Source organism: Dendronephthya gigantea, unplaced genomic scaffold (genome assembly GCF_004324835.1).
Source record: "Dendronephthya gigantea isolate DGI-Jeju-01 unplaced genomic scaffold, DenGig_1.0 000053F, whole genome shotgun sequence".
NCBI classification, from domain to species: Eukaryota; Metazoa; Cnidaria; class Anthozoa; order Malacalcyonacea; family Nephtheidae; genus Dendronephthya; species Dendronephthya gigantea.
Genome location: NW_021163063.1, coordinates 117,693 through 133,014, shown reverse-complemented (window position 1 = coordinate 133,014; position 15,322 = coordinate 117,693). Strand labels below are relative to the sequence as shown.

Here is a 15,322-nt window from a genome sequence, read left to right as displayed (position 1 = left end):
TCTCGTGGTGTAGTGGTGAAGACAATGTTCTCCAAAGGGGGAAGTCGATGGTTCGAATCCCACCACAACTGTTTTTCATTATGATTTGCGTGAAAAGGATAAAGTAAATTAAATAATCATAGCTGTTTCGCACTTCATTTCGTGGTCTCGTGGTGAAGACAATGGTCTCCAAAGTGGTATTGGGTGGTTCGAATCCGGACTAAAATATTTTTAATCCTGACCTTTAAAATAAGGATAAAGAAATTAAAAACCATGGAACTTCAGTACAAGATCTCGTGGTGTAGTGGTGAAGACAATGGTCTCCAAAGTGGGAAGTCGATGGTTCGAATCCCACCACAACCGTTTTTCATTATGACCTTCGTGAAAAGGATAAAGTAAATTAAATAATCATAACCGTTCAGCACAAGATCTTGTAGTCTAATGGACAAGATGTTGGTTCCATGTGTCGACAGTCTGAGGTTCGAATCTCGTTTTAGATAAAAATTTTCGTTATTAACATTACATGGTAAGGCTATGGCGAATAAGTTGGTGTAGGCTTCCAACAATCACCAGTTAGCCTTGTGGTAAAGTCGTGGACTACCAAGTACAAGATCGATGTATCAAGAACAGGATGGTACGTTTCCCATGGCGGTAAAAGAAAAAGAAATGGTTGTGTTCGTGACAGGTTTATACTCGGTTAATCTTTGGAAATTAAAATTAATGTTTAGGGAAATCAGGGGGTAGATAGGGTGAATGAGGGGTATATGAGTACAAAAAGACTTAGTAATTGGGCGGGCGGGCGGCCTCGGCTCCCCGGGGCAAGGGGAAAGGTATAGGCGAGAAAACAGTATATAAAATGTTTAAGTCTTTTTGTACTCATTTAAACCTCTTTACCCCTATTTATCCCCCTATTTACTCCTATTTATCCCTACTTTTTCCTATCCCTAACTATCCCCTAACACAATTAAATGTTTGAAGAAAGCATGCTTTGAAAGTCAGAATAGGCGGGGGAAAGAGAACCCCCCTCAGTCTACTCCTCGCCCAAGGCGAGGGCATATTCGCCCTCTCGCTCTACTCCTCTCACACTCACAAATTCTCACTTTATTACCTTGTTGTTCTTTTTCGGTTTGTCCCGGGCTTGAACCATCGACTGTGTACTTGACAGGTCACCGTCTTCACCACTACACCACCAGTTCTTGTGGTGAAAGCCTGCAGTTTTTTATTTTACTTAACATTTTTTGGAAGAATCCTTGCCGAAACTTAATACCTTTTGGTAGGATCTCAAATAAAATAACAATTTAAACAGATGAGTTCACTGTAATGTTCTTGATTTATTTTCTCAAATCTCACACACTGTGTCTTTACAGACTTTACTATCTTATTCGTAGCTTGTAACATATCACATACAGATATGTAGTGCTTTAATATAAAACACCGTCTTTCCATAAGTTGGTTATATGCGGCCCAAATGAAGTTAATGGTTACGGTGCGATTGTTTTGTATTTTTAATGAAGTGAAGTTAAAGTAAAGTACAAGGATTAAGAACAGCCGAATACTCATCTTACTGAGACTGGAATGTTGATAGCCGTAAAAACCCGTCTGAATGTGAATTGGGATGTGGAATATGTATACGTGTGATGCATGGTTCGGGTAATGCGTAATCATTACGATAATAACTGTGTTTGTTTTCTGTTGCCCTTGTTCCGTCCTTGACCGTGCTGATACATCTGAAACTCGTCTGATTTACTGATCCGTCTAAATGCGAATTTAAGACGAGTTTCTCTTCCAAACGGGATTCCCGTCTAACTTACGCGTCTCTTAAATTAGACGGGAAAGTTGGACAGGAAAATTCGGACGAGAAACCCGTCTGTGGGCTTCACATCAGACGAGTGTCCCGTCTTTGATGAGTTTCCCGTGTATATGAATTCGGCTAAATTCATATAACTCAGATAGTCATGAGGCAACAAGCATTACATCTGAAATTGCAAATAAGCAAATATCCAGTTAAACAGACATTGAATATTTATTTCAAGATTGTTCCTCGCGGGTTCATCTATAGCGCTAGCCGGTTCGTCGAAAATAAAATACGCTAATCTAATATTTGAACGTTGTACTAAAGAGACCAACGTCTTAACAACTGTTTGACGACAACATCGTTTCTCGATAAGCTATTGTTCTCGATTTGACTTACTCGTTTCTTCGAAGAACTTTTAAATGAATAATTATAAATCGTTGCCGTAATATTGTAGAGCTGCTGTTTGTTTTTTTGTTACCGCGATTAACTGCGGAAATTGCGCTTTTAAACAGAACTTCTTTTTTCTTAGCGTATTTTTACTATTTTATATTCGACGAACAGGCTAAACAAGCCATGGCCAGAAAATTCGGACATAATTAACATTCTACTTCCGCCTAAATTTGCATATGGTGTCAAAATAAAGCTTCGTGAGTTTATAGTAAACTGTAATGTGCACAGTACTAAACGCTAAAAATACACCTTTAGGTAGGTCGATTATAATTTGCCTTAATTGCTCGTTGCAGAGCAAGTTAATCTTAATATTTTTATACAGTATTTCAAAATGTTTTATCAGTATTCGTCCTGCATTTTCAAAACAAAGTTTTGGTCATTTATCACGTTGAATACCATATAAAACGAAAACCGTAATAGCGTAGAAATAAAATAAAAATGCAGAGCCGACATAAACCTTTACCAGCAAAATATTACCTCAGGATCTTTAATATGACACGAATTACAAGAAACAACCAGGGCAAATTTCAAAGATGCAATGATTTTCTTAAATTTTTCTTAAATTTAAGAATGCGCAATATAATTTATAGTTCTGCAAATGAATAATATTTGAACAGATATGCAAATTTGCTACGGCAATCTGCATATTCCATGTCCGCAATTTCTGGCCATGTAATATTTCGACTCTTTATGGAACAAAATCTTGACATAAATAGTTCATATCTGTTTAACTGGATATTTGCTTCAATGGCGATTTTAGATGTAATCTACGAGAGTACGAGGTGCATGCTTGTTGCCTCATGATTATACGTGTTATACACATTGAAATACATTCTTATTTCTTGTACTTTTTTCGTTTAAACCTATTTTGAAAATTGAAATGCATTGTTAATTCTTGTGCAGTTACTTTGACTTCCCTTCATTAAAAATACAAAACAATCGCACCGTAACCATTAGCTTCACTTGGGCTTCATATAACAAACTTATTGAGAGATAGTTCTTTAAGGCTCTGCACTACCTGTATGTAATATTAATTTTTAGCGAGAACACAAATTGCTAATATTACGTTACAGGCTACGAATAAGATACAGTGTGTGAGATTTCAGAAAATTAATAACTCATGAGGATTAAAGTGAACTCATCAGTTTAAGTACTTATTCATTTGAGATTCTACCAAAAGGTAGCATGTTTCGTCAAAGATCCTTCCATAAAAGGATAAATAAAATAAAAAACTGCAGGCTTTCACCACAAGAACTGGTGGTGTAGTGGTGAAGACGGTGATGTGTCAAGTATACAGTCGATGGTTCAAGCCCTGGACAAACCAAAAGAGAACAACAAGGTAATAAAGTGAGAATTCGTGAGTGTGAGAGGAGTAGAGCGAGAGGGCGAATATGCCCTCGCCTTGGGCGAGGAGTAGACTGAGGGGGGTTCTCTTTCCCCCGCCTTTCCTGACTTTCAAAGCATGCTTTCTTCAAACATTTAATTGTGTTAGGGGATAGTTAGGGATAAGAAAAAGTAGGGATAAGTAGGAGTAAATAAGGGGATAAATAGGGGTAAAGAGGTTTAAATGAGTACAAAAAGACTTAAACATTTTATATAGTGTTTTCTCACCTATACCTCCCCCCTTGCCCCGGGGAGCCGAGGCCGCCCAATTACTAAGTCTTTTTGTACTCATATACTCCTCATTCACCCTATCTACCCCCTGATTTCCCTAAACATTTATTTTAATTTCCAAAGATTAACCGAGTATAAACCTGTCACGAACAACATACCAACCATTTCTTTTTCTTTTACCGCAATGAGTAACGTACCATCCTGTTCCTGATACCTCGATCTTGTACTTGGTAGTCCACGACTTTACCACAAGGCTAACTGGTGATTGTTGGAAGCCTACACCAACTTATTCGCCATACCCTTACCATGTAGTGTTTATAACGAAAATTTTTACCTAAAACGAGATTCGAACCTCCGACTGTCGACACATGGGACCAACATCTTGTCCATTAGACTACAAGATCTTGTGCTGAACGGTTATGGCTATTTAATTTACTGTGTCCTTTTCACGAAGGGAATAATGAAAAACAGTCATAGTAAGATTCGAACCATCGATTTACCACATTGGAGACCATAGATTTCGCCACTAGACTACGAGATCTTGAGCTGAACGATTATTTAATTTGCTTCATCCTTTTCACGAAGTTCGTAATGAAAAACGATTATGGAAGGATTCGAACCATCGATTTAGCACTTGGGAGACCAGTGTCTTCGCCATTGGGCTACAAGATCTTGTGCTGAGGGGCACTGGTTATTTAATTTACTTTATCCTTTTCACGAAGTTCATAATGAAAAACGGTTATGGTAGAATTCGAATCATTGATTTACCACTTGAGAGACCATTGTCTGCGCCATAAGACTACAAGATATTGTACTGAACGGCTATGGTGATTTAATTTACTTTATCCTATTCACGAAGTTCATGAAGAAAAACGGACATGCTTGGACTCGAACCCTCTGTATGGAGCATGGGAGAGCATTGCCTTCACCGCTAGAGCAGCAGAACTTCTGTCGAACTGTTATACTATTTTATTTTACTCACCCTTTTTTCGAATTTACTAATTTACTTTACCCTTTTCACGATGGTCATAATGATCGAAAAACGGAAAAGATGGGATTCGAACCATCAACTACCCACTTGAGAAACCATTGCCTTCACCACCAGACTACGAGACCATGTGCTGAACAGCAATGAGTTTTTAATTTGCTTTATCCTTTTCTTAAAGGATCTTAACGAAAAAGATTTCAGCAGGGATTTGAGCTATCTGCTTCCCACTTGGGAAACCATTGTCTTCACCACTAGACCACGAGATCATGTTCGGTGCGGCTATAGTTTTAAATTTACTTTGTCCACTTCGTAATGATCATTATGAAAAAGATTCTGACTTGGATTCGAACCATCGACTTCCCACTTAGAAGACCATGGTCTACACCACCAGACAACGAGATTTTGTGCTGAACGGCTGTTATAATTTAATTTACTTTATCCTTTTCTTAAAGGTCATGAAAGGAACCATCGACTTCCCACTTAGAAAACTATTGTCTTTACGCCGTCAAAAACAATAAAAAGGGACGTAATATATCGTCCAAGTCTTCAAATTATTGCTACAAGTTGGCATGCATGTAATTGAATCATTCATTATAGTAGAAACAGCATGCAGCCATTTCCCTCGGTTTTAATACACCCCAACCCTGCCTCGACAATCATTCTTTGGATCCTCGATTAACAGAGTCTACTGATTAAGAGATATGAAAAATTAAGACACATCAAAGTCACGTAGTATAAGTTTAATATTTTAATATTCTCTAGAACGAAATCTGAATCACTACAATCAAGCATTAATAATTTTGATATTCCAGCATTTCTTCACTTTTCTAAACCTAAAAAACAAGAAAATTGGATGTGAAACCTAACAGCATTAGTTTCGTATCATTAGCATCGTTTAGGAACGATAGTACTCTGTAAAAACATATTGTTAAAACAACTAATTTGATTTACAACTATAACGCACAAATTCATTTCTTATCAATTTTATTTTACTAGTAAAAAGAACAAAAAAAATGTTGTTTTAACCAAGTTTTTTGTTAAATATTTTAACCGTTGGTCCAAATAAATAAATCTTGGGTGACCAATTTTAAATTAGTACTGCTTTTAGAGTGTAGTTAACCTGTCGTTAATATTTGTTTTAATTAGTTCATTAGCTGTTTTACTTGATGTGGTTTTGAATGCTTGTAAAATTTGATTTGAGGCAAGTAACCTTTACCTTGCTGATCAAAGATGCATGTCATCATGAGGGAGCCTCATGTCATACCCCAGAAAAGGAGACAAATACCCCGAAGAGGATTAATATCCCGGAGAAAGTTAATACCCCGGAGGTAAATACCCCGGATTGCGCGGTAATAGAACTCTTAAGCTTCTTCGTTTGGCTCGATAAATTACTCACCTTTTGGCTTTTGCTATCAAGCTAGATTGGTAAAAGGCACAACCTTTGCAATAATACTTGGCCCCTCACCACCACGGCGTCGCACCTACGCAATGAATGAACAAGGAATAAATCAGATGTTGTTAGAACCGACAGAAATCAACATGACGGTTACAGAATGAAGTGCTACCCCAGGAGAGATACTTCCCGAGGGAGCAATGTTTCATCGAATTGCCCAATCGGAAGTCTTTGACTTATGTACACAGGGTCAACATTAGAATTTTTTTCTGCTTTATATTGTGAATGTTTCAGCACTGAAAAACCCAAATGTGTTTAATTGTTACCTGAGCCACAGCCTCGTGAGTTCCGTGTCCAGACCAGCCGAGAAGTGCAAATGAGTGATGAAGGAGGCTGGTGAATGGTATTCTCGCCCCAATCCTCTCCAAAGCACGGTAAGCCTTGCACGTCATTCGCCTTGACCCTTCGCTTTGAATTGCAACAAAAACGAACTTCCTAAATAAATTGAAGTAAGGATACTTTAAATATCGAGCCACATCAATCGAACATTCATCTCAATGCAATCGACCTTTTCACTTAAATAAGAGCTGATTTATACAGCGAGCTTTAAGGCTCCACTTAGTGGGACAAGAATATCTTGCATTTCTTACTCTGACTGTATCTTGCTAAGGAAGTGAACCATGCGACGACACTCCGCCTGGGAAGCAAAGGTATCAAACGCCACGGACGATTCAACCGTTCCTATGTAAAGAAAACATACATTCTGCACATTTCACTTGGAAATACATGGAAAACTGTCATAGTTCCATAAAAATATGTTATATTTAATACTTCGGGGGCCAGTTATGTAATAAGGCAGAGGAATTGGCCAATTTGAATTGTGTATTTTGGGATTAACTAGGATCTAACCGCTCAAAATGTAGTTAAGCATTCAAAATTAACGCGGAGTTTTTTTATACAATGAATTTGAAACGCTGTCGCGTTGATATTAATAAATTTGGATAGTGTACTTAGATGTATACAGATGAGTTTGACAAGTAGCCAATCAAAACACAATATCTAGAGTGCTAACTTAGACGGCAAGCGAGTGTCTTTGCAATCCGGGAGTACTAGTATATCGATAGTGATGTTACCATGGTTCCATGGTTCAACGACAGCAACAAAAACGATAGCAATAACAATAATAATGATAATGAATATACCTTTTCTTCCGTCAACAACAACAATGTTATAACCACGTTTGTGTTTTGAATGATCTTTGTTGTTGACAGATATAATTGCACGACCATTGCCATGTCTTCCTGGATCTTTGGCACTTTCACTTCTGATGTAAATGCTCAGACGATTGCCGCCGCCAGGTGGGGGTTTAGGAGTGGTTTTTACTGCAATAACGCCACATATTAAGAATGTGGATAACTAAAATGATCTATTTCTAAACAAGGTTTTGTACATTTTAGCTGAAACTTCACCACTTTCAAAATTGCTGCACAGACCAGCGTAAGGCCTAGCCTGTCTACATGGACAATTATGTTCTCATTTTGGATAATTTCCCCCCAATTTCTCTCAATCTTTCAACAAACTGACTTTTGCCGGAAAAAACGCATCTGAAGGGAAACTATTTAAATCAGATTTTCTTACATTGCTGACAATCATACCTTTCCAAACGTTGAAATTAATTCCGGGAATGTTGCTACATTCAACACGACGAACGTCTCCTCCACCAGCTAAGAATGCATTTCTTTGAATAGAAACGATTTTTTTCAAATTATCGCATAAGATTCTCGACATCGTTACTTTTTCAATCTCGATCAACTGCTCGGCTGTGAACACACCGGGTCTTCTGTAGAAGAAACTGTCTCCGTCTCTTAATCGTCTGAACTGCTCTCGGATGATACAGCCAAAGGTCGCTCCAACGATTCCACCGTTAGCCGGGGCTTCCGCTAATCCAGCAATCCACAAATCTGCGATTGAAGGCTTTTTGTAAAGCCTTCGCAAGAGAATTCTGTTCCATCCATTTCTGATTTCTCTTCTTGTAGCCTGGAAGTTTCTTGCATTTCGCAATCCGCAGAAACGTCGATATGCGTTGTACCCAGGTAAGCCATGCTCTCTACCGCGTTGAACGTTCAATGCAGCAAGATTTAGACCGCCTTCAGAGCTACCTGGCTCTTGGAACAGGTGTTGCAGGAGATCATTAGCGAGTTTTCGATCAAATCTTTCCGATGAGTTACCCAGTAAACCAAGAAGTATTGGATCTATACCTCGTTTTATTATGAAACTTGTGTTGAAGAACATTTCACGTAATGGCAAAGGGTTCATTATGGGATTGAAATTTGCATCGAGGACATCAAATGCTGGCCTGATTAAAGTGTGTCCGAATCTAAATGCTGCTGTGGAGAATCCGTTTGTAAGGTCAGCATTGACGTTTGGATTGTAGCCTGGGTAAGGAGGAAGCGTCTCTCCAATGATTATTGGAAGGAAGTCCACGTATGTCATTTTTTGCCACACAGCGCCAAGGATTTTTCTCGCCTCTTGGTAAAGCTTTTCGTTCTTCCAGCTGGGATTGATTTTGCTTAACTCTCGGGCAATTCTGTTGTGTTCACGAACGAACAAAGTGTGCATGGAGGCCAGGCCGGGCTGTTCATTTGTTCGAACATCACCAGATAGGAAACATTTACCTCCGGATTTCTCATTATTACAAAGGTTAACTGGACCTTCCAGTTCTTCAGTGTTAATTGGTAGAAAACGGCCATTTACTCCATTCGATGTAGCCAACAATCCTTTGCCGCCTGAAGAATAAAAATGTTCATTAAAGTGGTTCCCTATATACGATTATAAAACTATTGAAACTATTATAACCAACTAAGGAAAGCGAAGCAATTTCAAACCGATTTATCAAACTCTGAACACATAAATACAGATGCACTTATATACAGTGGCGTAGCCAGCCCGACAATTTAGTCATGCTATGCTAATATTTTGTTGTTCATTGACTGTGAAAACAATGAATTTCTAAAGAAATGAATAATGATAATAATATAAAATTTGCATAGCATGACTAAATCGTAAGGCTGCTACGCCACTGCTTATATATGCAACTAAAATATCTCAATCACTATAAAATAGTGATATTTATGATTTTGTTAATATGAATGTGAAAAATCTATATTTTTTTGTCCAGTTGAGGCAGTGGCAAGGTTTGGTTTTGACTCCAGTCTTCTACGCTACCACTACCACAAGCATCGCGGGCATATGAACCAGTCTAACAGATTAATCAATCACGAGCTTATTAGATTAGCGAGAGGCCATGGTAGTGGTAGTCTAACCTGTACCTCACTATTGTCACAGTTGGGTGCAGTTAGCAATCAGAAATCAGAATTTTTTTGAATTAGTGATCAATATACAAGTAGCCTCTAAATTTGAGACAGTGAAAATTTTTTGGCTTTACACTTGATAGAAGATCTGAACCGAATCATCACTTTCCTAACGTCCTTTCATGCTTCATAAAAAGTATTAAAAAATACCAACCCTTGCCCTTGTTTTCCCGTAATCGCTCTGCGAGCTCATCTGTAGAACCGTAGACTTGTGAGGCGTCAACAAATGACGTGTCACTATTCAGCTGTTCTCGTCTGGTATAACGACCATTTCGTATCTGACATTCGCTTGCTGATCTTGCAAAAGGAAGGGCTCTGAATTGACGGAATCCTTGAATGGTGTAACATGGCACTTCGAAATTCCGGACCGGTCTTCCATTTCTGCAAAATTATATAGAAATCTTGGGTTAATGTCTTGTGTTATTGTGCAAGTTTTCCCCTACTTCGAAATCTGGACACAGACGGACTGTTGGGTGACGTTCCCAACACAACACAACAAAAACAAGATTCAACTATTGCCAGCTAAAAAAGCAGCGACGACGACAACAACAAGCAACACGACTAATAGTTGAAAAACCACAAAACAATAACGAAAACGCTAACCATTATTATCAACTATTAAATAAAATCGACAATAGTTGCAGAAAACATGAAAAAATTAACAACGGCAACACAGCTGCATCAACGGAAGAAGCTGGAGCAATTGCTGTGACATTAGTTGCAAATGAACAGCAAATAAGATAACAACCAGCAACAATAGTTTAAGAAAAATGAAGTGAAGCTCTCCAGCAGAAAGGTAGGAGTTGGATCGGAACTGTAACTGTAACTGTGACATTTGTTACAAAAGAACAACAACTAAAATAACAACTGCAGCAACGTCAGTTTAACAACAATAAAAAAAATTGATGTTTTCTAATAGAAAGGAAGAAACTGAAAGATTTATCAATCTGTGGCTGTGACATTTGTTACAAAAGAACTGCGACTAAAACTACAGCAATCAACAATAAAAAAAACCCGGAAAAACAGGATCCTCATTTCGAAGTACGTCAAGTAACGCATCACGAGTCTGTTTTTCGAATATTATTTCCCACCAACTTACTTCATTTCCTGGCATTCGTCAGAACTTTCGCTTTCCAGTGAAATGCCAACGTCATGATCCAGGAATTGTCCAAATTGCATAAGTAAGTGAGAATTAGTTAATCTTCTTCTCGAAGGCTTGGGCTGTGGACGGATGAATTTTCCAACTACCTTAAACGTCTCAGGGATACTTGGGACCAAATGTTGACCTGGGAACCCGATGGGTTCGTTGAGTTTTTCAAAGTCAAAATATTTTGCAGGAACCAAACGGTTTAGGATACGGGGGGCGGAACCAAAGAGAGGATTTATAACGTTGTTACAGGTGCCATCAATTGTCCGATATTTCCCCTCGAGTTGACACTTTACCTCCCTACGCGGTGTGCACTTAGATTTTTTTGCCAAGTTTTGTAATGCTTTGCTTGAAAACAAAGTATTGAGTGACCAGTGGAGAGCGACGCCATTTAAACCTGAAAAAAATTATGTTAATTGGTTTATGCGAATTTTGATAGGACCGTCGCTGGAAGCTTAAATGGATGGTGTATATTCATATATTTATGCTTAAATAAGCATGAAAACAAACAATCGATATGGAAAGAAATCAGTCAGGCCAAGAGGGTAGACGTTCCAATATAACCGGAGAGCAGCGTCGCAACGTCTTCAAACAACTAACTCTCCTTACGAAGCGAGAGTCGAAACGAGAGGTATTTTCAATTCAAGGTAGATTAGGAGTTAAATTTAGAAGTAAATTTACGAGAGGCAATGCCGAGCATTTGGCTGCATAAAGAATTTGGATAGTAAAAAGAGGAATTTAGCAAGTGTACTTACTAAAACCATGCGGACGTTCATCTTGATTGAGCTCTTTATGGATGGCGGTTCCTTAATAAGCAAGGAAAAAGTGAATTAACTCACAATTTTCTGGCATGGTATGGTATGGTATGGTATGGTATGGTATGGTATGGTATGGTATGGTATGGTATGGTGTGGTATGGTATGGTATGGTATGGTATGGTATGGCATGGTATGGCATGGTGAGGTGTGGTATGGTGTTATGTGGTATGGTATGGTATGGTATGGTATGGTATGGTATGGTATGGCATGGTATGGTATGGTATGGTATGGTATGGTATGGTATGGTATGGTATGGTATGGTATGGTATGGTATGGTATGGTATGGTATGGTATGGTATGGTATGGTATGGTATGGTATGGTATGGTATGGCATGGCATGGTATGGTATGGTATGGTATGGTGTGGTATAGTATGGCTGCCTCATGTCCGTCATTAATGTTTATCATCACCATATTCTTACATCACGAACACTTCTTTTGAAGCTTTTGTAAAATTGAAAAGAGGACTTTTTACAAGGCAGATTTTCGTAATCAAAGTGTTTATCAAACAGATGGGTTAGTCAGCATTGATAATTGGAGGGGGGGGGTCATATTATATATTCATGTTAACAGACTATAAAGACAATCGATTTGAAAAGAAGTTTATCCTCTGTAACATGAATATGTGAATATGGACCACCTAATTATCGTGCTGGCTACGCCACTGTATCAAACATAGCGTTGAACATTAACTTACTGCGAAGGACCCTCTTCAATACTCTGTTTATTGCAAACTCAATTCCTCTGTCAACCCTTATGGCCGCCATCATTTCATTGAACATCATACGCTCCATTTTTGGGGACTCGTGTCTGAATATTCTGTGCAAAGTTGACGGAGACTTGCGATTTTTGGACAGTTTGCTTGCATGAACGCGTGACGGGTCAAACTTGGACAAGTCCGAATCACCAAAGCCACTTGGAAGAATAATCAGTTTTATAATTCTGGTTCGAAAGCGTGTTCGACGATAGAAGCATTTTTTGTGGATATGGACATTGAGAGTTTTTCTTCTGATGCCATCCCTTTTGTTCTGTGGTAGTTTTCGAAGTGATTTTCTAATCCGCAATACACCACTACTATGACCAATCTTGAAAACGTGACCGCACCTTCGCAAATGGAACGTGGTACGGCATCTCGATCTACGTCGACCGCCACGTTCATGTCCACCTTCACGTTCACCTCCACGCTCACCTTCACCTCCACGCTCACCACCACCTTCAGCTTCACGATCGCGTTCACGTTCACCTCCGCGTCCACGCCAGCGTCTCCGCCTACGTCCGCCCCAACGTCTACGTCTACGTCCGCCCCAGCGTCTACGTCTACGTCCGCCCCAACGTCTGCGCCTACTCCAACGTTTGCGTCGACGTCTGACTCGCACGCGTCCAATAATCCTTCCCCGTCTAACATTTTCCGTTAAAATAATCGTGTGGAGTGGACGGCGGAATCTGCGAATTCGCCTATTCCTCCTTGGTCGATGTCTTAGTCGTCTTAGTCGTAGTATTCTTGGTCGATGTCTTAGTCGTCTTGGTCCTTTCAGGATCAGCCTGTTTTTCAGTGTTTGCTTTAATCCACTGATTTGTGTTCTTCTCTGGGAATTTTCTGTCGTTAGAACGCGTAAGAAAGCAGGAATATAAGTAAGATTGATATACAAATGGGCGAGTAAAAAAATATAATTCTTTTATTCAACGCTTCCAATAGAGCCTGGTTTTTATATAGCGTATCTCATCGGCGAAAGCTATTATCGTTGATCAGTGATGCATAAAATTCTTTGTAAATAAACCAGATTTAAAGGTTGTAATTTGACGAGGTTACATAAACCGTTATGACTAAAGCTGGTTTACACGATACCAGATTCCCTGGTCACGAAATCTTTTGTTAATCTCACATTTCCAACTAAGATATATTTCTAGTTACACAGAGACTTGGACATGAAGGAAGTCTCATGACTTACCAACAGGTTTGTTTTCTTCTGTTTCTAAGTCTTCTTCAGGATCTTCCGATTCCTCGTCAAAATCCCCATCTAGCAGGAAAAAACTTGCGTCAAGGATTCCACACATCATTAATAGCGAGTTTATGATAAACAGGTGAATGTACTTGCAAGTAACTTACCAGAAGGTTCTTCTTCTCCGTCCGAGTCCGAATCATCTTGTTCTAAGATTTAAACAGATACATTGTGCGTTAGGCATGTCGATATACACTTGCAAATCATTGCCAAATATTTGTATAGTTTCGTCTGAATTGAGAACAGTTCAGTTAAGCTAATTTACTTATCCTGTTATAATTCAAAAGAAAACATGCAAACATTTCTCTGCAAGTGGAAATCCAGCGTTAGTGTAAAGGCAAAAAATAGAGCAAAGCTGCCCTTGGTTCCTCCTCCTCTGTTTCTGAGCAACGTGAATATTCGAAATGATTTGGGAAAATTTGAAAATGAAAATTGATATTTTGATATAAATCAGCATGCGATATTCTACATTTCTTGTAACATTTATAGTTACCAGGGGGCATTTATTACGTTTAAGGTTTAGAAGGCAGGTCACTTACCAATAGGTTCGTCTTCTTCTTCTTCATCTGAGCTCGGAAGATCTTCGGATTCCTCTTCAGAATCACCTTCTAAAATTTAAGTAAAATACAACATTTTACAATGTTATTTTCTTCTGTTTCCAAGTCTGAGGAATCATCTACTTCCTTATTTGAATCCGCTTTTAACATTTAAAGTGATATAACTTACGTTAAAAAAATTCTTCGTTATATTTATAATAACATTTGGACTTAAATTTAAGTTCCAGTTAATTCAACCAGGCTGGCGACTTACCAGTAGGTTCCTCTTCTTCTGTTTCCAAGTCTGAGGAATCATCTAATTCCTTATTTGAATCCGCTTTTAACATTTAAAGTGATATAACTTACGTTAAAAAAATTCTTCGTTTATTTATGATAACATTTGGACTTAAATTTAAGTTCCAGTTAATTCAACCAGGCTGCCCACTTACCAGTAGGTTCCTCTTCTTCTGTTTCCAAGTCTGAGGAATCATCTAATTCCTTATTTGAATCCGCTTTTAACATTTAAAGTGATATAACTTACGTTAAAAAAATTCTTCGTTATATTTATGATAACATTTGGACTTAAATTTAAGTTCCAGTTAATTCAACCAGGCTGCCCACTTACCAGTAGGTTCCTCTTCTTCTGTTTCAGAGTCTGATGAATCATCTAATTCCTTATTTGAATCCGCTTTTAACATTTAAAGTGATATAACTTACGTTAAGAAAATTCTTCGTTATATTTATAATAACATTTGGACTTAAATTTAAGTTCCAGTTGAACCCATTCAACCAGGCTGGCCACTCACCAGTAGGTTCCTCCTCATCTATTTCTGAATCACTTGAATCGTCTTGTAAAATTTAAAGAGATGTGAGGCTCACATTCACTAGATATTTTTTAAATTAGGAATACATCTCAATACTTTACGCTGATACCTTTATCTTCGTTTTCCTGTGAATCATAGTGATGATCCATTTCTAAGTCACCTTAGAATAATAAGATAACTTGAACAAGCTGCCAGGCCACTTACAAAACGATTCATATGAGGCGGTAGAGGCGGCAAAGAGATTTAGCGACTTTCCTTGAGAATTTTTCCCCGAGATGAAAAGTCAGTAAAAGTAAGTTATCTACTTACCCGTAGGTTTCTTGTCGTAATTCTTTGGGCTTTCATTCGCTTCCATCCTTGGAAAAGAGAAAAATGCCTAAATCAATAAACGTATTCGTGCAGAAACGA

At 38.4% G+C, this 15,322-nt stretch overlaps 1 protein-coding gene and 1 long non-coding RNA gene across 2 annotated transcripts; both read right to left on the bottom strand.

The window, feature by feature from the left end:
* Positions 1-7,782: 7,782 nt before the first annotated feature.
* Positions 7,783-11,437, bottom strand: LOC114529030 (eosinophil peroxidase-like). The gene is made up of 4 exons (XM_028550756.1): positions 11,419-11,437; positions 10,690-11,134; positions 9,745-9,971; positions 7,783-9,005 (listed from the first exon to the last, which is right to left on the bottom strand). Exons 1-4 carry the CDS (start codon positions 11,435-11,437, stop codon positions 7,783-7,785), a joined length of 1,914 nt encoding a protein of 637 aa, XP_028406557.1.
* A 2,224-nt stretch (positions 11,438-13,661) lies between these two features.
* On the bottom strand, positions 13,662-14,428 carry LOC114529189. Its single transcript, XR_003687588.1, has 3 exons — positions 14,365-14,428; positions 14,094-14,162; positions 13,662-13,703 (listed from the first exon to the last, which is right to left on the bottom strand). It is a non-coding gene; the product is annotated as an uncharacterized LOC114529189 (long non-coding RNA).
* Positions 14,429-15,322: the final 894 nt, after the last annotated feature.

Coding starts and splice junctions, on each gene's coding strand:
- LOC114529030 (XM_028550756.1), bottom strand. Junction 9,972..10,689: donor GACGAATGCCAGGAAATGAA/GTAAGTTGGTGG, acceptor ATAATTTTGCAG/AAATGGAAGACCGGTCCGGA. Junction 9,006..9,744: donor ACGGGAAAACAAGGGCAAGG/GTTGGTATTTTT, acceptor TTTATTCTTCAG/GCGGCAAAGGATTGTTGGCT.